The following is a 27,474-nucleotide window of genomic DNA, read 5'->3' as shown; positions in this document are numbered from 1 at the left end:
AATTTTGTAGGTCTTGTGCTATTGACATTCAGGACATATTGTAAATGCAGAATTTGAGATTTTTTGATAGTTGATTTCAATGAAATTCTAATTGCTTAAGAGCAACTCTGATTCTCTAACATGCACTGAAGTCATGACAATGTGGTTTTCACATAAATGGGAATAGTGATGAATGTTCTTTATATAAAAAGGTCCCAATGAAATATAAAAACAGTCTCAAGAAAATATTTCTCCAGAGGCTCTTAAACTTCTAATACTTATTCAAACTTGTCTCTGGCTACTCTTCTTCCTGCCTGGTTCATGGCTGTTCATACTGGAAGAAGATTTGGTTGATAGCTATGTTTTGCAGCATACAGCATACCACTAGTCTACTATCAATTCTCTCTGGGGCATATGGTGGTATTGCATCAATACTGGGTACCCCAATTCAACAAGAACCTCAAGGCCTTGGAGCAGTGCAGAAGAGATTGACTAAAATAGTACCAAGAATGAGAGGCTTCAGGCAGGAGAAGCTGGTGAATATGATGCTTGTTGTGGGGATCCAGTGATTGAATGCTAAAATTGTCATCCACATTTTGAGCAGGTGGTAAATGTCTCCAAGTAGTAAACAAACTAACTTATCATGGCCCTGGAACAAGTGGATATTCCCTCAACATGGACATCACAGGCGCTGTCAAGCCTTACATATAAACAGTTGTCTTTTGGAAAAATGTTTAAGAGTGATATCATGTTCATTAAACCATGCCACAACACAGAATCCTAATCTTATAAGGCAAATATAGAAAAATATTTTCAGGACCTCTGGATATTGTATTTTAAGAAAACTCATGCTATTACTTGAGTTTGTCTTCCAGGAGTCTGCCCACAGATCCCTCAATGTATTACCTCAAGTACATCAGCCATTCTATTCTCCTAGTCTGTAATAATGCAGACACAATCTTTATCAGGTCTCAATGAAGAAATTGCCTTACCTGCAGTAGCCAAAATATCTTTGGTAGTTGTTTCTGGTGTAACTAAGAGGTAATTTTAATTTACATTGCTCCTTCCCTTGTGTCATTTTGACTGAAGGCAGTAAGTGAATGCAATCAGTTTATCTGGAATGTTAGTGTAGTCACCATAAACTGAAGGAGTTCAGTCTTTCCATTGTAATTTGTTTACAGTAAAGAGGCCAGGAGTTAAGACCGGCAACATCCCGTTTACTCCAGACTGATTACCATCAAATTGCCACAGATGGTAACGTGAAATCAAAAACCTTTTTGTGAGTTTTGAAAGGTGAAAACTTGACAAACTTATACAAACAGTGAATTCAAACTAGAGGAATACTGCCTACGTTAAGCACCTAGCTATACTTTGATCCTTTCTGATTGTAGTAGTTACATAGCTAACTATCATCAGAAACTGATAATTGATGTAAAATTATAAAGTTTATTTCTGAGTCACAAGTAATGGCTTACAGTAACACTGCAATTAAGGTGCTGTGAAACTCTCCTAGTCGCCACACTTGTTGTTCAGGTCAATGTACGGAATCAGCACATTTTTCAGACTGTGGGAGGAAACCAGAAGAAACCCACGCAGACACGGGGAGAACGTGCAAACTCCACACAGATAGCATCCCAAGCCGAGAATCAAACCTGGGTCCCTGGCGCTGTGAGGCAGCAGTGCTAACCATTGTGTCATCGTGCCGCCCAATTATATCAGTTGTTTTATTATATCAATTATTTTCCAATTGTCTCCCACTCATCTCCACACAGTGCTTGCTGATGATTCAGCCACATTCCCTTCTATCAACAAGCTTAAGTGTCCATCAGTTTTGGTTCAGTTGACACAAGGGAGGTGCACAAGAGGCTTTTACATAACAATTCCTAATTACATGAGCAGATGTGGCTGTTAAATACAGCATTTCCTAGTTATGTGTGCATGTAATGTAATTATGACCAGCTTTTATCAGTTATAGGCATGTATTGCAATTTATATTACGTGTGCATGTTATAACATATTTAACAACACAAATATTCAAAGAAGGCATGTGGTGTTAATACTTTATTAAAGCCTTCAATTACAAAGGGCGTTATTACAAACCCATAGTTACACAATATAGCATGTTATACTAACCTATTCTTATGTAAACTGGCACTGAAGACCTGGGTATTTCAGAAACTTACATACACCCTATACTATGTTATTAATCCTAACACTGTATTATGTTACTGACCCACTGTTACATGGGTTCTTACATTACCAACTCTCCCTCACAAACCTGCAGCTAGCATTGAGAAGCATTTCCTTATGAAAAGTGTGCTTTGCCGTGAAGGTGGGAAGTTGTGATTCCATGCAATAGTAACTGGTTTACTTGAAATGATTGACCAGTAGAAATGTTATATACAAAGGTATTTCGTGAGTCACCTACCTGGTGTGTACTTATGTTCACCTTCATCGTCTGCGGAGGTTATATGGGGAAGATTTTGAATTTTGGGAGGATTTGTGCCTTTTCTATAACATAAAGAACAACAAAGACAGAATTAGAATCCAGCTCAGTGTTTTATGGTGACCAATCAATGCTAGGGCATTCATCTGTGAAGAACTTTTATGATTCTTCTTTGGAAAGGAATGATTGCATATTTTTTGACTCTTATTTGAGCTTCTTCCTGAACTTGCATCAAAATTCAAAAATGCAAGATTTATACTAAAAGAAATGCTGACATTGTTGTGCAACAGTTTAGGTACTGAGCTTGTACCACAGGGTAATAGGTTCAAATCCGTACTGTAGCTGTATGTATCCAGCACTCCTAAACAAATGAACAATGGAAATGGAGGTGGCACGGTGGCACAGTAGTTAGCATTGCTGCCTCACAGCGCTAGGGACCCAGGTTCAATTCCCTGCTTGGGTCACTGTCAGTGTGGAGTTTGCACATTCTCCCCGTGTCTATGTGGTTTCCTTCGGGTGTTCTGGTTTCCTCTCACACTCCAAAGATTTGCGGGTTAGGTGGATTGGCCATGCTAAATTGCCCCTTAGTGTCAGGGGAACTAGCTAGGGTAAATGCATAGGGTAATGGCGGTAGGTCCTGGTGGAATTGTGTTTGTGCAGACTTGATGGGCCAAATGGCCTCCTTCTGCACTGTAAGATTCTATGATTTTATGACATTCGGTCCATCAAGCCCCATGCTCATGTTGACTAGTGTACCATGGCAAGATACGTTCTACCCATCCTCCACACCACTACCCTCTGCAGCTGTGTAATCTCCTGGGCGAAGCAAAGGAGTGGAGAAAATCTCCAGACCAATAAGGGAAAATGTATGAAGAAAAATTCCTCCCTGGCCAGAGTCAGTGTAGAGGGTAATATGGGCCATTTATAAGGCATTTTACATGATGTAACCTTTGCTCCCAGTCAGGAATCAGTTTAGCTTTCCCTTAAAGAGATTTTTACAAGCAGCAATGCGGTCCAGAGGCTCACTGCACTCTGAAATAAACAGAACCACTTAACATTTGATCTATTCCTGTGCTTACACGGTTTATGTGCATGTCTGTCCTGGTCTGTTCAACTACAATAATCTAACTGGTGCACTATTCAACTCTTCTGTCACTTTCAGGTCATTATCAGGTTTAAATCTGAGTTTGCTAACAAAGAGAATTTTCATTTTATATGGTCCAGTGATTATAACCTGAAGATGGATGGGAAACATCAAGGGTGCAGATTGAAGGAAACCCACATTCAAAATTTTAAAATCCTGAGGGGCAAAACAAATCTGTGGCTTGATATCTTGAAATTTTCGGGATGGCACAGTGGTGCAGTTGTTAGCACTGCTGCCTCACAGTGCCAGGATCCCAGGTTCAACTCTGGCCTCGAGTCACTGTCTGTGCGGAGTCTGTACATTCTCCCCTGTGTCTGCGTGGGTTTCTTTTGGGTGTACCGGTTTCCTCCCACAGTCCACGGATGTGTTGTTTAGGTTGATTGGCCATGCTAAATTGACCCTAGTGTCAGGGGGATTAGAGGGTAAATGCATTGGGTTACAGGAATAGGGTCTGGGTGGGATTGTGGTCGGTACAGACTCAATGGGCCAAATGGCCTCCTTCAGTACTGTAGAGGATCTATGATAGTCTCTGGTGACTGTCATTCCAACAACTAGACAGAACCTGGACTTTCTGGCATCAAGGACAAAAAATACCATTCGACTCAAGAATGGCTTCTTCCCTGCTGCCATCAGACGTTTGAATGGACTTACCTTATATTAAGTTGATCTTTCTCTACACCTTAGCTTTGAGTGTAACACCAAATTCTGCATCCCCTCCTTTCCTTCTTCCCTGTGTACTCTATAAATGGTATGTTTGTCTATATAGCATGCAAGAAACAATACTTTCCACTGTGTCCCAATACACGTGACAATAATAAATACAGTCAAATCAAATCAAATCAAATCAAATCAAGTCAAATCAAATCAAAGTACTGGAGTGCTGATAAACCAATTAAAGTCACCAACTGAGCCAAGAAAGACAAGCAGAGGAAAATTCAGTGCTGATGGAAGCATTGGGGATGTGGGGGAGTCAAAAAAACCCTTTTGATTCCCTTTCTTTGCATGTTTTGGTTTTTCTCTTATTTTTGCTTGCAGTCAGCAGCACACCTGCTCTTTTGTTTCTTTGTTTCTTGTGCTCCTTATGCCCCATCTCCATTTCCCTCGCTCCTGTCAAACTAACTGTTCTTTCATTCAATCTCTCCCGTCTTGCAGCCTATCTCAGACCTTTCTTTGTCCTTGTCCCACTTGCCCCAAATCCAATATTGGCTCTAACTTTGCCTCAGTTCCCATGAGAGGTCACAGAGCTGAAACATTTGGTGGAATATTCTGGTCCCACCAGCTGCTGGGGTTTACCAGTGACGCCAAAGTCAATAGACCTTTGGCGAGCTCACTTCATCTGCCATGGAGGGACTGGCTATGCCAGGCCTGCTAAATCCCCACCGTTAACTCTGCTTTTCTCCATAGATGCTGCCTAAACTGCTGAGTATTTCCCTCATTTTTTGTCTTGACTTCAGATTTACAACATTCTCAGTATTCAGCTTTTCAGTAAGAAAGTCGCATCCTGACAATGAGTCAACATCTTCTCATCATGCACGTGTAAACAGGCCCCGAGATGCCACTTACAGAAGGACGACCTTTTCCTTCCCTGGTGTACTGGGTTTGTACCTGCTATGAGGCTTCGGACTGGGTTCTCCTTCGGGCAGCTGAAGGAAGAAAGAAAAGAGAGTAATTATCTGTTTTGATGAAGTTGAGAAAAGCCATTAATCAATTTACATTCACTAAAACCCAATTGTCAAAAAGCCAACAGTTAAAGACATCAAGACCATGTGATCGTCACTTTACTCCCCATGGCTTTATAATTTGTTTTCATTTTTACATGATTAAAGCCTCTTTGTAACTTATTGATGAATGTTTTGCCCACCAAAGTACACTGTGATACATAGCCAGTAAAGACACTAATATCTTCTTCTTCCACTGTAGCATACCAGTACATACACCACACCACAACACTGAATTCCAATAGTATACCATTCACTACAAGTCATAAAATGTAAAACTTGGGGGATCGGATATCATATGCAGTCTACAAGGACATCAGACTTGTCTTTGCCAATTGTCATATTTTTGTGTCCTATATTTGTTGATGTATTGGCATGCTATTTCTGTTGCTGTGTTAATTATACTTTCAAATAAGGTAAAATCATGGTACATGTTAGGGTAGGTGGAGTTAGGAGACAATGAGTGAATAGATAGCAAATTGGCTAGAGATAAGGAAGCAGCACTTAGAGGTAAAGGCTAGTCAGACTGGAGGAAGTTAGAAAACAGTTCCACAAAGGTCTGCTATTTAACTTTATATAACTTACATTGAATTTAAGAACAAGTAACCTAAGACCAAGATGATACCAAACTGGGATGAAGTAGCTAACACCCTGGAGAGAAGGAACCAGATTGCGAGATGGCATTGGAAAACTTGCAGACTGAACAGTTAAATAGCGAAATGAACTCCAAACATAGATAAATGTGATTTGATGCATTTCGATTGGAAAATAGCAACATCACCTACACCTTTGAACTGGAAATATATCGGTATTTGTCGGGATCCCTGTCAGTCTTAATATTTTTGTAGATTCCTCAGAAAGCAAAACTTGACACCATGAGTAAACATTGAGTTACTTATTGTAACACTACAGAACACCCACTCTTGCTTAAACATCCTGATACACCTATCATGCCTCATCGTAATGCATTGATTTACCCAATACTGTTGACAGAAATAACTTGACTGATGCACAGATACATTCCACCTTCTATGTACTGTATAGACATTTTATACACTAACAACTAATTCTTTTTTAAAAATACACTGTTATATACCTCATTTCAGCCCTCCCTGATTATTAAACATTGATTACTTTTTTCATTGTTACAGAATGTTAATGTAGCCCTTGTGTATTGCTGTACATGTATTGATGTACATCTCCTGATCCATCTTTTGATGGATTACTTATGAGATATTTCCAGCAAACACCAAAACCCATTCAGTTCATCTTACCGGTCCCTAGGTTTTTGCAGGTTCCCATGTCACCAGGAACTGTAAGCTCAGTAAATGCTTATTGCTGCAACACTGCCACGATTGCCAAGATAAAGTGGTGTCAACCAATGTCACAAGTAGTGCCTTGATCTGTCTGGTTGATCGTACACCATATTGTCCTTTTAATGCCCTAGCATGGGTACCCACCCACCCTTTCGCTGGTACTTGCAATATACCAAAGTTGGCGTTGAGCTTTTAAAATGGGTTTTTATCCTATTTTATATCAGACATCTTGAGTTGTTTAAGGGGAAGGAGCCAGTTCTGGTCTGGTGGCTTCAAAAATTTACCGGTCTGCTTTTAAAAAAGCAATTTTTTGCAAATGTATCTCCATGCTGCTGACTATTTTAATTCAGAAGACACGACAATGTCAAATGAGCTACCTTGAATGGTGGGGTAAAAAAACAAACAAAAGATAATTTAAGGGAATGGCTCCTTAAAGGAACAATAGAAACTTGAAGAATATAAGAAATTATATAATTGATAAAAAGGCTATTTGCCTATCAGGCCTGCTCCTTATACAATCTTTCTATCCTATCATGGACTCTATCTCACTTATTTAGCCCCTTCAGATGAATCTCCACATAAATACTCCCTAACATTATGGAACTGACCCTCCAGACTAATCAATTTATCCTCTTATGCATCTCTGTAATTCAAAGCTGTCCACCACTAATTCCTTTCTTTCCATCCAGCCTAAGGAATATTTGATTATCTCATTCTTGAGCTTTTAATCTTGTTCATACCCAATAATTTAACGATGTATGTTTAATGTAGAGCAATACTTGGGCTAATTTGAGATATGGAAAAACGTGGAGAGTTGTTAATAAAAAACACCTTGATGTTGGCCTCAGTGACGCCTTGAGATAGTTGTGATTTACTAGTGGATGTTCTTTCTAAATTCACAACACACAGCACACCATTCAGTCACTTCCAAACTTCCATTTCACCAAAGATGTTTTGTTTCTGCTGAACTGTCGAATTTGTTAAATTTTGACAAATTGATGGCATTAATTACTTTCCACGTACAAGGAGTAATGTCGGATTTTTTTTTATTCTATTTGGATCCAGTATGATGGTCTCCGAGGGCATAATGATGATAGATGAAAGCAAGGTAGTGGTGGATAGGTTACTCACTGGTCAGGAACACACTGTGGTAGACACAGCAACAGACATTACCTGAGCCCCAAGCGTTGTCTTCGTTTCATGACTATCAGTGGAGCGTACTTTGGGGCTGTAGGACAATGACTCGCAAAGGTCTGTGAGAAATTTTTTAAAAGGCACATTAACAAGAACATATTTCGACTCCGAGAAATTGCTTTGCTCAATACAAGCATTTGTTGCATTACCCTAATGATTATTGTATAGTCTTAGTACCATATAGTCTAAGTACTATTGTATAGCCTTATATTCATTTTAACTGACTCTTGGAGAATATTTTACATACTTAGATGAATGGATATGGGGAAAACATTTGTAGAAGTAAATGTGATCAACAATCAATTCCTTAAGCCTCATCTTAATGATCTTGGGGATTTATAATACTGACCTTCTATTCTAGATTTTAATGTCACTGCCTCTCCTAAATTCATTGAACCCCAATTTTGGAGTCTAAATTTCCTGAACCTTCAGTTAATAGGGGTGTGAAAATGCCTCTCAAGTCTCCAGCACCATTCAAATAAGAACATGACTCATCTTCCATCTCATTTTCTCCTGCTCCTATCCTCATAGATCTTAATCCCCTTAGTGTCCAAAGATTTATCAACTCAGCCTTGAGTAAACTTAGCAACTCGGCATCCACAGCTCCTTGGGGGGGTGAAAATTCCAGATATTCACAAATGTCTGACTGAAGTATTTCCTTCACATTTCAGTCCCAAATGGCTAACCCATTATTCAAAGTTTCTCAGCCAGTGGAAACATTTTTACAACATCTATACTGTCAAGCCTCCTAGAATTTCAATTTGTTAACCCTTTATTTTTCTGAACTCCAGCAAATATCAGCCCATTTTACTCAGTCTCCCCTCCTAGGGTAACTCTGGTATCAAGATTTAACCCAAATGGGCTATCATTGCATCTGCTCCAAGGTAAGTGTATTTTTCCTTAGCAAAGGAGACAAAACTGTAACTATGAATATGTGGTCTCGTCAAAGCCCTATACAACTGTGGCAAGACTTTCTTATCCTTAAACTTCTAACCCCTTGCCTCATTCCTGGAGTCTGAGCTCATTAAACCATCAGTGGTGGAGTTTGAAATTCAAAGAAATTATAGAAACCCTACAGCACAGAAGCAGGCCATTTGGCCCATCAAGTCTGATGGAACATCCCACCCAGACCCTATCCCATGTAGTTACACAGCTAATCCCACCCCCCCCACAACCTACACATCTAAGGGCACTAATGGGGAATGGCCAATCAACCTAACCAGCACATCTTTGAACTGTGGGAAGAAACTGGAGCACCCAAAGGAAACCCATGCAGAAATGGGGAGAAGGTGCAGTCAGTCACCCAAGGCTGAAATCGAACCTGGGTTCCTGGTCTGTGAAGCAGCACGCTGACCACTGTGCCACCGTGTGTCCCTGCTAACTCCTTTCAGATTTAAGAATGAAATGGTTTCAAGTGTTGGAAGTTCATCCAGGTTGCATGTGGCACAGAACATTTGGTAGGTATCTGGGTAGAATTAAAGTGTGGAAGTGGCTAAGAAATTGATTGGATTTTTGGTTATATTTTTTCCACATTGCTTGATTAAATTACTGTTCATGATCAAACAATTCAGCTAAAAGAAGATTAGTTTGTTAAACATCTTCATTTTTCTCTTCATGGGGTGGGGGATGGGGGTTGGTTTTACCAGCTCATGGATAGTTGCCCCTTTACTTTCTGGTCTTTCAGATTCTAGAACAGTCCTCATGGTAAACCTATCCCCACTGTTTAAGAAAAGGGGAAGCGAGATAAACAAGGAACTATAAACCAGACATCATGTAGTATGGAAAGTACTGGAAGCTATTAATGGAATAACAGGGCATTTAGAAAATTATAAATGATTAGGCAGAGTCAACATAGATTTATGAAAGGAAAATAGTGCTTCACAAATCTGTTAAGAGTTCCTAACTAGTAGCGTAGATAAGGGGAAACTAGTGGATATAGCGTACTTAGATTTTCAAAAAGGCATTCAATAAAGTGCCGCAAGAGATTATTACAGAAAATCTTGCGATTGGAATAATATATTAATATAAACCAAGGATTGGTTAACAGACAGAAAATAACAGGTTGGATTAAACTGGCAATTTTTGGGTTAGTGGCCTATAATTAAAGTGATATTGTTAGGATCAATGATTGGGCCTCAGCTAGTTATAACCTACCTTAATGATTTAAATGAAGGGACTCAGTGTGACATATCCAAGTTGCTGATCATACAAGGCCAGATGTTTGAGTAAGCAATGAGGAGCACTCAAAGTGTGTCTGAAGACAGGGCAAGAATATGACAGATGGAATATAACAAATTATGTAAAGCATGAAATCATCCATTTTGGTGGGAATAATAATAAACAAAATATTTAAAAAACGGTGACAGACTGGAAAATGTTGTTATTTAGCAAGATTTTTATACATAAGCATGGAAAGTTACCATATAAATAGAGTTGTCAACTAGGAAAGTGAACGTTATGCTAGCCTTTGTTGTAAAGGGACTGAAGTACAATAATGGAGAGTTCTTACCATAATTCTATAGGGCCTTGGTGAAACCACACCAGGGGTACTGTGTACAGAATTGGTCTTCTTACCAAAGGAAGGATATACTTACCTTGGAGAGAGTGCAATTAGGGTTCATTAGACTGAATCCTGGATTGAAAGTTTCCTCTGAGGAGACGTTAAGTAGACTAGGCCTATATTCCTTATAGTTTAGAGGAATGAGAGGCATTCTAACTGAGACATATAAAATTCTTAAGGGGCTTAATTGATAGGGTAGTTCCTGGGAGGGTGTTTCCCCTTGCTGGGGTGCCTGGAATTAAGAATCACAGTCTCAGGATTTGGCATTAGTCATTTGGAGAAGAGGAAACATTTTTTTCAAAGGCTTATGAATCTTTGGAATTCTCTACCCCAGGGAACTGTGGCTATCTAGTCATTGAGTAAACTCAGGACAAATTTTGGGGCATAAAGGAATTAAAGAATGCGGGGATAATGTGGGAAGGTGGAGTTTAGGCAGAAAATCAGCCATGATCTTAATGATTGGCGGAGCAGGCTCAAGGGACCTAAAGGGCTACTCTTGCACTGATTTCTAATGCTTCTAGACATTATATGTTATATGCTCAATTTTCACTTCAATTCTGAAAAATGTTTTCCCTTTTCTGTTATAATCAAGCGTAAAATTATATCTATGTGTTGCCTGTTAACTTTCAATTAATCTCAGTGTGGTCACTAATTGAATTTACTTTGAGAATGTTAGAATACATATAGTCTACTCACAATCAGAATCACTATCATCATCATTCCATCTAGCCTCTGTAGAGTCAAAGTCAACATCCTCATAACTCGCCACTTCCAAAGTTCTGTCCAAGTCATCTGCCTCTTCATCACTGATGTACTTTTTAATGGCTCTGGGAGAATAAGGGTCCTTTTTGGCCTTAATCAAAACAAGGAACATCTCTTAACTGCAAGAGGTGGTGAGACATTAAGATTTGAGGATTGGAATGTGAAGAAATTTGTCCTGAAATAATAAATCTGCTTTCCCTCTTGAACTTGAGGCAGTCTGACATTTAGGGCCAAGGGGAGTTAAAATTGAGCAGCAAATTGGTCATGATACAGCCTCTCACAAGGCCTCCCTCTTCTATCATCAAAGCTTCAATTCAATAATCTTGAAAACAATTAAAATTAGCCTGCTTTTGTCGCTCATCATCTCTGTTCCTGCAGATTAGTTTTGTTAATGATCCTCAATTTGAAACTGCACCTGCAGTATTCCATCAAAATTTCCAAAATGGAAGCCAATCGCGTCCCATCAGTTGAGCTTGAATTTTTCCAATTATCAGACAATCGGCAGGGTATCGCAACCTTAGCTTAGAGATTTCTTAAGGTGATTTTCTACAATTCTCCAGATTCCAATGCTCAAAACATTAAAGAGAGCAAATATCCTGATTGTCATCTTCATTCTATCATATGTGAATGATATTTGTAACTGACATGAGGTCTCCATTCTGTTTGCCATCTGCATGGGTGACACAGTGGTTAGCACTGCTGCCTCACAGTGCCAGAGACCCAGGTTCAATTCTGGCCTCAGTCACTGTCTGTGTGGCATTTGCACTTTCTCCTTGTGTCTGTGTGGTTTTCCTCTAGGTGCTCCGGTCCCAAAGTCCAAAAATGTGCGGGTTAGGTTGATTGACCATGCTAAATTGAACCGACTGTTGAGGGATTAGCAGGGTAAATGTGCGGGGAATAGGCAATAAGGCCAGGGTGGAAATGTGATTGGTACAGTCTTGATGGGCTGAATGGCCTCCTTCTGTAGAGTAGGGATTATATATATTGGGCAAGTCACCATAATCATAATATCAGTGGGCTGTCACAGGTGATGAAGTCTGATTCTAGGAGACTGTGTAGTCTACTTTGATGAGTCAGTCATTGCTCAATAGTTTAAAGTTTATTTACCAGTGTCACAAGTCGGCATACATTAACACTGCAATGAAGTTACCCTAGTCTCCACACTCTGGCATCTGTTTGGGTACACTGAGGGCGAATTTAACATGGCCAATGCACCTAACCTGCACATCTTTGGAGTGCGGGAGGAAACCGGAGCACTCGGAGGAAACCCACACTGACATGGGGAGAACATGCAGATTCCACACGGACAGTGACATAAGCCGGGAATTGAACCCAGGTCCCTGACGCTGTGAGGCGGCAGTGCTAACCACTGTGCCACCGTACTGCCCACAGTTTAGCTATAGTTATACTCCCTAATGAATACTGCAGTTTGAGGAGCACAATCCTGCAAATATCTGAGTGTATCAAACACTGAAAGGAAAGTTTCAACTTCTTAGACCAGTTTGGAGCATGAGGGCCCGCGAACTTGCGGGGAACTCAGAGTTTGGAGTGTCTGTACACACAGTGGAATCTTAGCTCCACAGCGTGCATCTGATATCTCTGACCATTTCCCCGGCCAGATGTCAGCCTGATTAAAAGGCTTGACCTCCAGTTGGGCGGGGAACACCTGAGGAAATGTTGCTTCAGGATGTGGCTGCTTCAAATCCTAATCCATTGCAATGAGGGGCATGGAGGGAGGGCATCTGAATCACTTTACCCTGGGAGGGTGGAGGGGTTTGAGCCCTGGCCCTAAGTAATAAATATCTGCTGTCGCAATCATGACTGATAAACCTTTTAGCCAGTGGAATATTACAAGAGAGACTAACACTATTCAAAGAGGGCCAGTCAAAGTAAGGGAAGAATCAAGTCAAAAGGATTTGATTTAATACTGATAAATGTTGGTGAATGCACATCAGAATGTGAAACTTCATAATGCAAAATGATGACTCCCTTTTAAGTTAGGCTGGGTGGACTGTCCACTGGGCTAAAATCTCACCTCAGTGGACAGGGTAAATGTTCCTGTGTCGCACCACGCTCACACTTCTTCCTCTCCCACATCGCTCTCACACTCACGCCTCCACCATGCCATATTCACTACTTGCGACACACTCTCTCCTCACTCAAATCTATCTTCCATCATACTCACGCTGATAGCGTACTGATATCTGCTGTTCCTTTTGTCCACATCTATGCTCTGTGTGATTATTCTCTTTCATAAACTGTGCCTAAATGCTCATACTTTCTCCCTTCATGGCTTACCTATAGAGACCAGGACACTTTACCAGCCCAAGACATTCAAATTTGGTCTTCAAGTTTAGGCAGAAAGTGTACGATCACAATCAAAGTAAAGTTTATTAATGAGTCACAAATGGGCTTCCATTAATACAGCAATGAAGTTACTGTGAAAATCCCCTAGTTGCCACACTATGGCGCCTGTTCGGGTACACTGAGGGAAAATTTAGCATGGCCAATGCATCTAACCAGCACGTCTTTCAGGGGAAACCGGAGCACCCAGAGGAAACCCATGCAGACAGGGGGAGAATGTGCAAACTCCACACAATTCCCAAGCTGAGAATTGAACCCAGGTCCCTGAGACTGTGAGACAGTGGTGCTGACCACTGTGCCACCCCCAATCAAAATGTGAATGAAGGGAGTGAGAGGAGGGGAGAAGGGGATTTGGTGGGGGGGGGTGGTGGGATAGCATGGAAACGCTACAACCACAAAGAGTAAAGAATCTTGACAACTATGTCGCCTAACAAGCAATCAGTACCCGAGTGTCCCCAGTACTGCAGCAGGGAGAGCCACAGAATATTCTCTTAAGTAAGTGCTTTGTAAAAAGGATCCAAAACACACAAAAACTTCTGGAAGGTGTCTTGACAGACATGTGCCCATCTACTTTCCCATTTGAAGAGTAGAGCATCATTGCTGTCAGTGAGGTATTATTTCAAGCTGTGGTCCTGGGAAGACTGGAATGTGGTTTTAATTACAGCGATTTATCCCTTGTTCACTTACGCTCTCAAAATCGTAGCTTCCTTTGCTTGCCATGTTGCCCACTTTCCAAACACTGATTTCCGCTTATTATTGTTATCCTTCTTCTTCCTTAGGCAGAGTTCAGCATGTCCTAAAATACAAAAATGGATTAAATTAAATGAAATCAATAACTAAAATATTCAGAATGCAACAACTTGTATTTCTTTGAAGCCTTTAACATTGTAGATGCTGCAAAGTGATTCATAGGAGCGTTATCGAAAAGAATTTGATACCATGCCATATTAGGAGATATTGGGACAAGGTATCAATAGTTTGGTCAAAAGAAATAGGTTTAAGAAATGTCTTCAAGGAGGGAATAGAATGCTCAGCAAAGTGATGGAAGGAGTCATCAGCAATGCTATCGAGCAGCTCTTACTCAACAATAACCTGGCTCACTGATGCTCAGATTGGGTAATAGGGCCACTTAGCTCCTGATATCATTACATCCTTGCTTCAAGCATGGATAAGGAAGCTGAACTGTAGAGGTGAGAGACTGTCCTTAACATCAAGGTTACATTTGACTAAGTGTGACATCAAGAAACCCTACCAAAACTGGAGTCATTGGGAATTGGGGGAAACTCTCCACTGGTTGGAGTTATATCGAGCACAAAGGAAGATGGTTGTGATGGTTGGAGGTTAATAATCTCAGTCCCAGGACACCTCTGCAGGAGTTCCTTATGGTACTGTCCTAGGCCCAACCACCTTCAGCTGCTTCATCAATGACCTTCTTGCCATCATAAGGTCAGAAGTAGCAATGTTCAATGATGACTGTACAATGTTCAGCACCATTTGCAAGTCCTCAGATGCTGAAACAGTCAGTGTCCATATGCAGCACAACCTTGACAATATTCAGGCTTGGGCTGATAAATGGTAAGTAACATTTGTGTCACACAAGTGCCAGACAATGACCATCTCCAACAAGAGAGGATCTAGCCATCTCCCCTTGGTATTGCCATCACTGAATTCCCCAATATCATTATCTTCGTGGTTACTATTGACTAAGAACTGAACAGGACTAGCCATATAAATACTGTGGTTACAACAGCAGGTCAGAGGCTAGGAATTCTGTGGAGAGTAACTCAACCCCTCACTCCTAAAGCCTGTCCACTATCTACAAATCAGGCGTATGATGAAATAGTCTTCATTTGCCTGGATGAGTGCAACTCCAACAACGCTCAAGGAACTTAACATCATGCAAGACAAAACAGCCCACTTGATTGGCATCCCATCCATCCCCTTGAACATTTACTCCCTCCACGCTCAACACAGTGGCTGCATTGTGTACCATCTACAAGATGCACTGCAGCTTTTCACCAAAGACTCTAAACTCGTGACCTCTATCATTTAGAAGGACAAGAGCAGCAGATACCTGGGAACACCACCACCTGTAAGCTTCCTTCCAAGCCACACAACATCCCAACTTGGAAAAATATTGCGGCCGTTCCTTCACAGTCACTGGGTCAAAATGCTGGCACTCCCTCTCTAAAAGCACTGTGAGTGTACCTACACCTCAGGGACTGAAGTGGTTCAAAAAAAAGCATCACCACCACCTTCTCAAAGTCAATTAAGGATGGGTAATAAATGCTGGTCTAAGCAACAATACATTTTTTTGGAAAAGGGAGGGAGATACAGAGAATTGCAAAGTTTAGGCCTTATAACAATTGGTGTGATTAACTAGACAGATGTTCTGATCAAGGTCATCAGTCTGAAATGGTAACTGTTTCTCCCTCCACAGATGCTGCCTGACCTGCTGAGTACTTGCAGCATTTTCTGTGTTAATGTAAGAGGTTTACAGGAATGTGCCTACATCGCACCAAATCTCCAACAACTCACTTTCCCCAATGTCATGCAATCAAACAGAAATGGAGCAGCTCGCAACATGTGAGCAGGTCGTTTAACCCATTGATCCTGTTCTGCCCATTACCCATTACAATCTTCCCTTGACCAATTGAACAATAAAAATCATTAGAAACCTTCACAAAGTATCTTTATGGAATATTTACAATGAGAATATGACTGTTCATTGTGGATTTGGCAATTGACCTCAAAATCCAGCAAAACAGATTTAAGCGTTTCCCTTCTCATCGCTTCATTTCTGGGAGAATGGTTTCACTACTTAGTACGTTCAACTCTCTTCCTCTAAAGGTGGAGGAAGCAAATTGTTTGAACTGTTTTAAGCCAGAGCTAGATAGAATCTAGCAAGGGGGTGAAAGGCTATTGAGGGTGGGTGGGAATGTGGAGTTGACGTTACAGAGTCTGTCACCTGGCATGATTCCTGTTTTAACCCTGACCCAACCTGTCCATCAAAGGCAGAATGTGTCTAGGAACATAGGCAAGCACCTGAGATGCATCCTCAAGAGGGGGTGGGAACTCAGCCAGAGCTGGTGAGGATTGCTGGGAGAATTGCGATGGGTTTGTTGCCCGCCATGATTCCCAAATTAACCCTGAAGCACGATTCACCAGGCTGAAGGGATGTCTGCTAGAGGCTTGTGGGGTTAGTGGTGAATAACGGCCATAGTGTAAGTGTGGGACAACTCCCATGTGTTCCCAATGCTGAGTGTTTTGGGTGCAATTTTTCTAGGCTTCGGCTAATAAGTATCCCATCTATAGATAGTGCCCCATTGTACTGCTCTCCTCTTGTCTGGTGTCCCATGATTGAACTTTCTGAAATTGATACTCTAACATACTATTGTGATGCATAGGCTGTGATTCTCCCATCTGCATTCCACATGCCCCCCACCAGTGGAAAAACTGGAGTGTTTCTCATTGGCATTGGCAGAATCTGTCAGGTGGGATCCATCAACCTTAACCATTTAAATTTATTCCTGTCGCAAAACATGCCAGCCAAACTGGCTTTACAGACGAGGGTGCCCAGATCCTAGCACTGAGCACTGGGCCCACCACTTGCACCCCCCCTCCCCCACAACAGACATGGCAACCCCTGTGGATAGGGGAGCACACCCTACCCTTCAGAGTGGCATCTTCTCCCCACCACAGAAAAAAAGGGTCACCAACTCCCATACCATGCAAGCACGAGGGGGACCCATGCCAGATGCCTCAACACACCACCCCCCCCCACCCCAACACACACACACACACACACACACACATAGAAAAGAAACACTCTCAGGTGGAGTCCCCTCAGAACCTGCTGCCCTCAGGTTCCCCCTTTAGGCCTGGCCCTTGGCAGTGCCAATCTTGGATCCCCTCTGGCACTGATACCCTTACCTGATGCCTTGGGTTCTGAGAGGGCAGGGATGTAAGTGCTATGTCCATGTGCCCTTCTGCTGCTGCCAGGCTGGAGAGGGAGGGTTCCTGGAAGTTGGGTGGGCTCAGGCTGGGGAGAAAGGGTTGACCTGGGTACTTTTCCCTGGGATGGGGGTCCCATGGGTGGACTATCCCTTCTAGCCCTAGGAAAGATGGGGCTCACTCTGAACATGGTTTCAGTTCAAAATCTTCATTCCTGTCTGTGTACTGTGAAACCATTGAAATGCCCTGCTCACTTTAACATCCATGCCCAGTGGACTCCTGGACGCCTACAAAATCACATCAGCAATCCATTCTGCTGAGGGAATTGTCCTTTCTCCTCTCTCAGAAGCCCCAGGTGAGAGAAGATCCCTTTGAAGTCCTCAGGCTGACAGGAAATGTCAGTTTCAATAGGGGATTGCCTTTTGGTGCCTGAATGAGCCACAAGTTCATCCTGGCCACTTTGATCTGTTGTTATTGACAGCTCCAGATTGGCAGTTCCTTGTTGACACAATCCAGTAAGCCTCATGAACCACCTCATTTCACCTGAACTGCTCACTCAGCCTCACTATTTTAACTCCACATTTTTTCCAGGTCTCTGAGCCTGCCTAGAAAGTTTAATATCCTTTAAAAGCTCTGTGTTCACTCAATGTCATTCCCTATTACATTTAATGAGCTTTTGATCGACAGATTGGATCAATTACCCACTAGCCTGGAGCTGTGTTTGTTTTTCTTTCCCTTCACGATTAAATTCATCTCAAGCACTTTCTAAACGTTCAGGTCAGAAAAGAGGAACCAAAACCTCATAGCCAATAGGTAACTGATCCAGCCTGTCAATCAAAGTCAGCCTGTTGCATTTTTAGAACTTTGTCCCAGAGTATTGCATTTTAACCTTATTGCTGGGTCAATAGCACATTACGCTTGTAATGCTTCATTCAGCACCAAACGCTGTCAGAAAGGTGAAATACCCACAGATGTTGTGAATGCCTAAATGTTGTTAAATGACACTTCCAGTTAGGGCAGACTGGCCCAGTTCAACTTATTATAAATGACTCATTTTGATTCATGATTGTGACCAATGATGTCACTGTGAATAAATGCATCATGCAATGTGGTTTAGATTTACAGAGGCCAGGAGGAACCCAGGCAAAGGAGCCTGAAGGCACACATCACCAAAGCTTGAACATGTTTCCTAATGTCCAGCCCTAGAATGACTGCCAAACACACTTGATTTGATTTATTATTGCTACATGTATTGGGGTACAGTAAAAAGTATTGTTTCTTGCTTACTATACAGACAAAACATACCATTCATAGAGTACATAGGGGAGAAGGAAAGGAGAGGGAACAGAATATACTGTTGCAGTTATAGATAGGGTGAAGAGAAAGATCATTGGCAAGTTCAATAGCCTCTAAAAGCTTTGTGTTCATCCAATGTCATTCTCTATTACATTTAACTAGCCTTTGATTGACAGGTTGGATCAATTACCCACTAGCCAGGAGCTGTGTTTGTTTTTCTTTCCCTTCACGGTTGAAATAATCTCAAGCATATCCATTGGGGTGGCATGGTGGCACAGTGATTAGCACTGCTGCCTCACAGATCTAGGGACCCGGATTCCATCTGGCCTTGGGTGACAGTTTGTAATGAGTTTGCACGTTCTCTCCTTTTCTGCATGGATTTCCTCCGGGCGCTCCGGTTTCCTCCCACCATCCAAAGGTGTGTGGCTTAGGTGGTTGACCAAGCCAAGTTGCCCCTTAATGTCAGGGGGGTTATCAGGGTAAATAGATAGGATTATGGGGATAGGGCCTGGGTGGGATTGTTGTCAGTGCAGGCTTGATGGGCCAAATGGCCTCCCTCTGCACTGGAAGGATTCTATGGTCAGCTTAATGAAAGGTAGGTCCATTCAAAAGTCTGATGGCGGCAGAGAAGAAACTGTTCAGGACAGGAAGAAAGAAAAAAGTGAAAAATTGCCACAAAAGCAGCCGTTTTGATTTGTGCGACTCACAACAATAAGCACTACATCGGGTATTGTTTAAATTGTGAAATGAATGTAAAAGTTGATAACATCTTCAAAGTAAGAAGTCTGACAACACCAGGTTTCAGTCCAACCAGTTTATTTGATAGTAATCTTCAAAGCTCAGAGACATCTGACTCTCCCAACCAAAACTGTGGATAACGTCCTAAAAGTGCAAATCCTTTAACCTTTCAGGCGAGTGGTGACAATGATGGTAACTATCGCTCACTCCCACCTTCTCCAATGTTCACAGATTTCTGGTGACACTGTTGAGTTTTCAGAACTGGGGTTTTGGATTTTTGTGTTTGTAGCAAGGCACTGTCACTAGAGGGCAGTGTGGTATCAGAAGTGGAGGAATGGGCTTGGCCCTTCAAACAGCAAAGGTGGAGACAACAGCCGTGCGGCGCTTAAATTCCCAGTGTTTCCATTTGTCGAAAAACCCGTTTGTTTCTTGAGAAAGGCTCCTGAATAGCAAACTAAAGTGGGGAGCAGGAATTCAGATCAAAAGAGAGGCAGAGTCACTGGCTCCTTTCCAAACAACTCCACATCAGCCTCAGAATAATGGCAATATTACTGGCCAAACGCATAATCCATTCACATGACTTTCCTTTGGCTGCTGTTTTAAAAATCAAATATTACAGATGTAATTCAGAAAAATCGTAAAACGATACAGCACTGAGGGTAGCCATTCGGTCCACCATGCCCATACTGGCTCTTAGGCAGCGCTATCCAATCAGTCCCACTCCCTTGCTCTTTATTTTTCTTTCAACTATTTATCCAATTTCTTTTTGAAACTTTCTTCCGAGTCCACCCTTTCAGGCAGCGCACTTCACATCACAGCTGACAGTGCAAAATGAACTTTCCCTGTAATAACACAGGGAGAGACATGGGGGGAATTTTCCTGTCCTGGTTGTCATAGGAACTGTAGTGGGTGGGGGGGGCGGGTGGGGGTGGGTGAGCCACGGAGAGGTCCATTGACCTCGGGTGAGATTTTCCGATTTTGGGGGGGTGGTGCAGTCAGAAAGTCCCGCCCCCATCGTTACGAACAGGCTAAGTTACTACTGCAACCAATGATTCCGAGGTCGGAACTTCGACTGTAGTCGACTCTACCCCGATCCTTACATTTCCAGTGAAAGGTGGGAAAAGGGTAAAACTTCCCAGAAGGGAAGTAACGTGTTGACTTCTCTCCTGCAGCCTACAATGACGGTTGAGCAAAATGTCATGGTTCCCAATCTGTTTTTACAATATAAATTGTGCAACTGTGGCCCAGTTGCATTGTACATTTGACATGGGCAGCGCAGTGTTGAACAATCCATGAATTATCTGACAATATGTTAGTTCTCATCTGCATATTGCTCCATCTCTCGTTGGGGTAATTAATCAGCACGGTATTAATTGGTTTTGATGGAAATCCGTGTGCAAATATCCATTACCGTGTGAGAAAACAAAATTCTCCCCATCTCTCGTCCCTTGGAAACCTTGTTCATTTTCTATTGCCCCTAAGGTGCCTACAATTTGAATTAAGTAAGACATTTTTGCATATATTCTGCATGCCTTTTAGAATGCTAAATACCTACATTATGTTTGCAACCTTCCCCCTAATAGAAACATGTTCAATTTTATAAATTTTCTTTGCAACTGAGTGCTGGAGTTCTTCTTCTCCATGAACCTTTAGTATAGCAGGGGTAGAGATGGGAGGAGAGAGAGGAAAAAAAAACAGAGGCATAGTGGTAATATCATTGGACTAATAATTCAGAGGTATAGGTTAATATTCTGGGGACATAGATTCAAATCCCACCACAGCCTCTGGTGGAACTTAAATTAATTAGTAAATTTGTAATTGGAAAGCTAATCGTGGTACTGATGACCATGAAACCATGGTCATAAAAACCCATCTGGTTCACTAATGCCCCTTTAATGGAGGGAATCTGCCAAACTTATGAAGTGACTCCAGGCTCCCAGGTTGGCTCTTAACTGTCCCTCAGAAATGGCTGAGTAGGCCACTCAGTTCAAGGGCAATTAAGGATGGGTAACAAATGCTGGCTTTGCTAGTGATGCCCACTTCCCATGAAAGAATAAAAAAAAATAGTTTACGTGGGGTTAAACCAATTTGTTTTAAAATTGGATTCCATCTTATAATTCACCATTTGTTAACAGCAACCTGGTGTTGACCGAATTGTTTCAATGGCTGGTTAATCACATGGAAATATGCCCTTTCCATCATTGTTCTTGCACTTGTTTCATCTTTATGTTCCAATGTGAATTAAGTGTGTATAGCACGTTACTTTTACTTGCTACCTAGTGAACATTTCTCCCTGCAACACTGAGATATCCGAAATGGAGGAATATAGAGAATACAATCCAGAATACACAGAGTTACTGGTATGACCATGATTGGATTTTTTTTTGGATGGCCACCTTCAAGAGGACATCAACATGGTGAAAAATGCTGTGGGAAGAACACTGAGGGTGATACCAGATCATAAAAATCTAAGGATAGAAAGCAGGCTTCCAATACAAACTGTGCTTTCGTTGGAGAAAAGGGACGTGACCCAGGCTTCTTAAATACTGAGAAAATGCATAAGAACATTGGTATGGATCTATCATCACCCAGCCTCAAGCAAAGATTAATTTCTTCACCATCCTCCACAGAATATATGGAGGAGACGTCCAGCAAAAACAGTTAACACTATCTAACAGCTCCTATAAATGTCAGAAATGTGTTAGAAACATTATCAGGGAAATGTATAGATCGAGATGCTTGAACAACATGTAGAACCTAATGGTTGATGAACGGCTTGGCTACTTTGCAGAACATTTTGCAGGTACATCAATGGTTTGAATAGAGTCCATGATAAAGCAACTTAGAGTTTGTGGTAGAAATGGGATAACATCTTTGTGGGGTTATTTCTGTATCTTCCAGTGTTCTGGAAGGGGCATAAATAACTTCATAGAGATGTAATCCCATGACATCATATGTGGGCAGCCCTTGTGTTTATGATATCACAGCAGCAGGAATGTGATAAAAAGCACATTCTTTCACATTGGGAAAAAGATACAAAAATCTGAGGTCACATGCCAACCGTCTCAAGAACAGCTTCTTCCCTGCTGCCATCAGACCTTTGAATGCACCTACCTCACACTAAGTTGATCTTTCTTCACACCCTGGCTATGACTGTAACACTACATTCTGCATTCTCTCTTTTCCTTCTCTATGTACAGTATGCTTTGTCAGTGTAGCGCGCAAGAAACAATACTTTTCATTGTGTACCAACAGATGTGACAATAATAAATCAAATCAAATCAAAGACATTTTCCCAACCAGAAAAACAATGGAGACAAAACTGGATATAACAGAAACCACTAGATATACGGTTATCTCCATTTCATAACAATTGGAGATTTGGGGCAATTTAACAAATTATGATTCTCTTATAAGTATATAAGGATAAAAATTAAAGTAGTTTTGATTATTTTCCCCATGGGTATGTGTGACACTGACAAAGAAAGACTTATTCACCATCTCAAGTTGTCTCGAACTTATTAAGAGTCAACGTTTAGTGTGAGAATGGAAAGTGTGACAGCTCCCACCTTGAAGGACCCTAGTGAATGATTAGTCTTTTTTTAATAACAATCCAGCAACTTTCTTGATCATTTCTGTTAAGCAAATTCAAGCAATTATTTGTTCCTTATCATTGGCATTGTATAAATCAAAATGAATACATTTTTAAATTCAACATTATTTCAATATTCATATATCATTAAGCTCTAGCTTCCAATGTGTGCTAAGTCATTGATTATGTTTCTCTTAAGTCCCAGTTACATAAGAAATTGGGAATTAGGAACAGAAGTAGGCAAATTCAGCTGTTTGAACCCACTCCGCCATTCGATCAGGTCATGGCTGATCTCTCCCTGGTCTCAAATCCACCTCCCCAAATCTTCCCCATATCCCCTTATCCCTTTTTTAAATTAGAAATACATCTTTCTTCTGCTGTGAACATAACTGAGGCAGTGGTTGATTAAATCTCAATGGCCTGAGAATGTTTTAATTGCAATGTAAACTATAAAAACTGCTGGATATCTAGCAAGCCCTCATTGTACTGGCCATCACCTTCATCTCAAACAGATTATCACTTGGCTGTTTGTGGGAGCTTGTCTAGACCAAATGGCTTCTGGATTTCATGAATGACAGCAGTGATCAGATTTCAATGAAAGTACCGAATTGGCTGTAAAGTCCTAGCGGTTGTGAAAAGTACTAAATAAATCTTTATGTTTTTTACTAAGACCTGTATTTAGTAAAATCTTGACATTTTGTCAATGAGTGAGTTTGGGAGGAATAAGGGTCAGCCAATGGCACGAACCATTTCATCCAAGTGGGTGCCAGTTATGTGCTTGTGTCCAGGACATCTAACAGTGAAAATCCTGAATTTCAAACACAAACACTCAACAAACTACATTCTTGTTGGCATTTCTATAGATCTTTTTTTAACATTCACCCAAACGTGTTAATGTCTGCCTAAAATGACACACAAGGATATAGAGCGTTAATTGTACAGCTTTCCAATTGGGATCTCTACTCAAAAGTGTAAGTGTGATGACTCAAGTTGTCAGCAGTACCGATGTGTTTGTCGTTAGGTATTGCGCTGGAATCCATGATCCAAGAAAGTTTCCCAGTGAAATGGATCACTCACACTCAGTCAATGGCAGTTGGGTGGAACGAGCAGCAAGTGTCCACAACAATTTGCAGTGGCAGATGTTGATAGAATGGGGATTTAACCTGAATCAATATGCCGATGCTAATTAATATTTATTGAATAATTCATCACGTTGCTCCAACGAATAATGAGCCAGTCATTGGGTTTCTATTGAGAACATGAAAGGAGTAAATCTTTCATGGTTTTTTTGTGGCTGTGCTTCTTCATGCAAGTCAAAATAATTAGTGGCTCCTGAAGAAGGAGTTAATAGACCCAAGCAAACAACAGACCAAAGCACTGAACAGACTGAAACAAGTAACAGACCTGGACCTGAGCAACGTGCAAAACCCCAACCCCAAACACACAGGGAAGCAGTTGAGAAAATGGGACATTAGTACGCAAAACTATCCACTGTGTATATTTAACCAAGTATGCAGAACCTGTACCATACTGAGTTATCCAATAAATTGGATTGTCTGATACATAGAGGGATATCCACTACAAAGTGATCGAGTGTGCCCACCTATGCCATTTGGTTTCATGATGTATCCAAGTCATTGGCTGGAAGACTCCTTTACTCATTTAGTGTACATTTCAGACCATGTCCAAAACTGTTTTCCTGTGTGTAAGGTGAATTTTGACTCTGAAACACTAACACCACAGAGGCACCACAAGTGTCTGATGCTTTGAATTCCAATAAACAGAAAAGGCAGCAATTACCTCCTCTCAGAAGTAGTGGGGTTGGTTTGCAACTTGTTTCTACCCTTGGAATTTGTATTACTTCAAGCAGCATCTTGCATTTCCAAAGAAAATGACAAAACTTTTGTCATACGCCTTACATTGTCTTCAGAAGGACACATTCCATGCACCTCCGATACAACTTCTATTTTTACCGCTTGGCAAATGCTAAAAATGATCTATTCAGTCAAGTCAAAATAATGCGTACCTTTTGAAAGGAATGCAGCCCTCTCAGTATCCAATGGAATGCTCAGTCCTCCAGGATTAGGTGGCAGTGGTAAGGAGATGTATCAGTTGTGGAACCTGTAGCTGTTTGGAGCCCAACACCTTTGGTGTGCCAAGGATATCGCCCGTCAGCAAGTAACCTGGGAGAGCAGAGGGCTAACTGACAGGCATCCTCCACCAAATGCCTGAGTCATTGTGATATCCATAATCTCAAATTCTCATCGTCACCCAAGTGCTCCCCATGTACTGACTGGGTGAGATTAAGGGCTTAAACCCTTCCGTAACCTAGAAACACCATTATCTGTGCAAACCATTTGTGCTGCAGGCTTTTCCATCCCGCCCTTCCTCAGCTCCCCCCTCAACCTGCACGCAATGTCATTGCATGATGCAAGCTGGTAAACACTTAAAAAACTATTTCCTAACAAAAAAAGGGGAACATTTCAGACTTCACCCATGATAGTAGAGGGAATTCCCATCCGTCTCTGAAAAATACACCAAAGGCTCTCCACCTATCCTTTGCAGTGAACAAAAAAGAACTAGGAGTTGTAAGATACCCACAAGTGCTTCATTTATACCTCCATGTTTTTATACACAGTACTGCAGTGCATGAGGAATCCCGAAACAGAGTATGATTAATTCTTTGAAGATGTAAATTGTGGAGTTGACAAGGGGGAGCCAGTCGATGAGGTATATTTGGACTTTCAGAAAGTGCTTGACAAAGTCGCGCATAAGAGATTATCGTGCAAAATTAAAGTGCTTGGGATTGGGGGAAGTGTGTTGAGATGGGTAGAAAACTGGTTGGCAGAGAGGAAACAAAGAGAAGGAATTAATGGGTCCTTTTCAAATTGGCAGGCAGTAACTAGTGGGTGCCACAGGGATTGGTGCTGGGACCCCAGCTATTCACAGTATATATTAATGATTTGGATGAGGGAACAAAATATAACATTTCAAAGTTTGCAGATAATACCAAGTTAGGTGGGAAGGTGAACTGTGACGAGGATGCAGGGATACTTCACATGATCTGGATAGGTTGGATGAGTGGGCAAATCAATGGCAGATACAGTATAATTTGGATAAAAGTGAGATTATTTACTTTTATTCACTAAAAACAGGAAAGCACACTACTACCTAAATGTCTTTAAATTGGGAGAGGGGAATGTGCAGCGGGACCTGAGTGTCCTTCTGCACCAGTTGCTGAAGGTAAGCGTGCAGGTGCAGCAGGGGGGAAAGAAGTTTTTGAGAGATTTTGAGTACAGGAGCAGGGAGGTATTATTGCAATTATATAGGGCCTTAGTGAGGCCACACCTAGAGTATTGTGAGCAGCTTTGGTCTCCTTTTCTGAGGAAGGATGTTCTTGCTCTTGAGGGAGTGCAACGAAGGTTTACCAGGCTGATCCCGAGGATGGCAGGACTGATGTGTGAGGAGAAATTAACTAAGTTAGAATTGTTTTCACTGGAGTTTAGATGAATAAGGGGGGGATCTTATAGAGACTTAAAAAAATTTAACAGGATTAGATGGGGTAAATGCAGGGAGGATGTTCCATATTCTGGGGGAATCCAGAATCAGAGGTCATAGTCTGAGGATTTAAGGTAGGCCATTTAGGATGGAAGTGAGGGAACATTTCTTCATGTAAAGAGTGGTGAGTCTGTGGAATTCATTACCACAGGAAGTAGTTGATGCCAAAACATTGAGTGTATTCAAGAGGTGGCTGGATATAACACTTGGGATCAAAGGTTATTGGGAGAAAGCAGGATTAAGTTATTGAGTTGGATGATCAGCCATGGTGTGATGAATGGCAGAGCAGACTCAAAGGGCCAAATGGCCTCCCTCCTGCTCCTATATTCTATATTTCTATGTTTAATGTGCAGAAATTAGGAATACCAGGAAAGAGTACTGTAATATAGAAGGACTGAGAATACTGAGATAGAGAAGTATAATGTCAGAAGTGTGATGGAATAATTTCTTTAAAGTATCTGGGAGTTGGGCTGGGACTTTTACTCGTGTCTTTACTCTATTTTGCTGAAAGATTTAAGCCGGAATTTTCCAGTCTCACCTGTCCCACTGTCAGTGAGAATGGAGAATTTGATGCTCAGCCAAATCTCCATTCACAGCAGCGGGACTGGAGAATCCCAAAAGCAGGCGTGGTCTAGATACAGATGAGAATTTAGCAAGAAGCCAAAAGAGGCCCTTAGGTAAAAGTAAAATACTGCAGGTTTAAGGAGCTGAATGCTGTCTCTGATGAAGGGTCATCGCTAGCCTAAAACATTACCTTTGTTTCTCTCCATAGATGCTGCCCGACCTGCTGTGAATTTCCATTTTTTAAAATTTGATACTAGGGACTCTTAGAATCAGGCCAAATCCCACTTAG

The 27,474-nt window shown here is 41.5% G+C and overlaps 1 protein-coding gene across 3 annotated transcripts in view; it reads right to left on the bottom strand.

Moving 5' to 3' along the window:
* LOC145359262 (anion exchange protein 2-like) overlaps nt 1-14,265 on the bottom strand; it is a 61,182-nt gene extending 46,917 nt beyond the window's left edge. Inside the window, exons 1-5 of one of the 3 annotated variants that reach the window (XM_080213777.1) lie at nt 14,171-14,265; nt 11,054-11,210; nt 7,777-7,856; nt 5,133-5,212; nt 2,408-2,490 (exon numbers count right to left, since the gene is read on the bottom strand). In XM_080213777.1, coding sequence (XP_080069903.1) covers nt 2,408-2,490; nt 5,133-5,212; nt 7,777-7,856; nt 11,054-11,210; nt 14,171-14,203 — 433 coding nt within the window. In that variant the 5' untranslated portion in view covers nt 14,204-14,265. Of the gene's footprint in view, nt 1-971; nt 1,348-2,407; nt 2,491-5,132; nt 5,213-7,776; nt 7,857-11,053; nt 11,211-14,170 lie in introns of those variants that run through there. The other 2 variants (XM_080213778.1, XM_080213779.1) reach the window with 2 other exon arrangements.
* Between the last annotated feature and the right edge of the window lie 13,209 nt (nt 14,266-27,474).

This window comes from Carcharhinus amblyrhynchos, chromosome 27 (assembly GCF_965287045.1).
Source record: "Carcharhinus amblyrhynchos chromosome 27, sCarAmb.v2.hapA, whole genome shotgun sequence".
NCBI classification, from domain to species: domain Eukaryota; kingdom Metazoa; phylum Chordata; class Chondrichthyes; order Carcharhiniformes; family Carcharhinidae; genus Carcharhinus; species Carcharhinus amblyrhynchos.
Note: the sequence above shows the minus strand (reverse complement) of the source record. Positions and strands in the feature narration are given on the sequence as shown.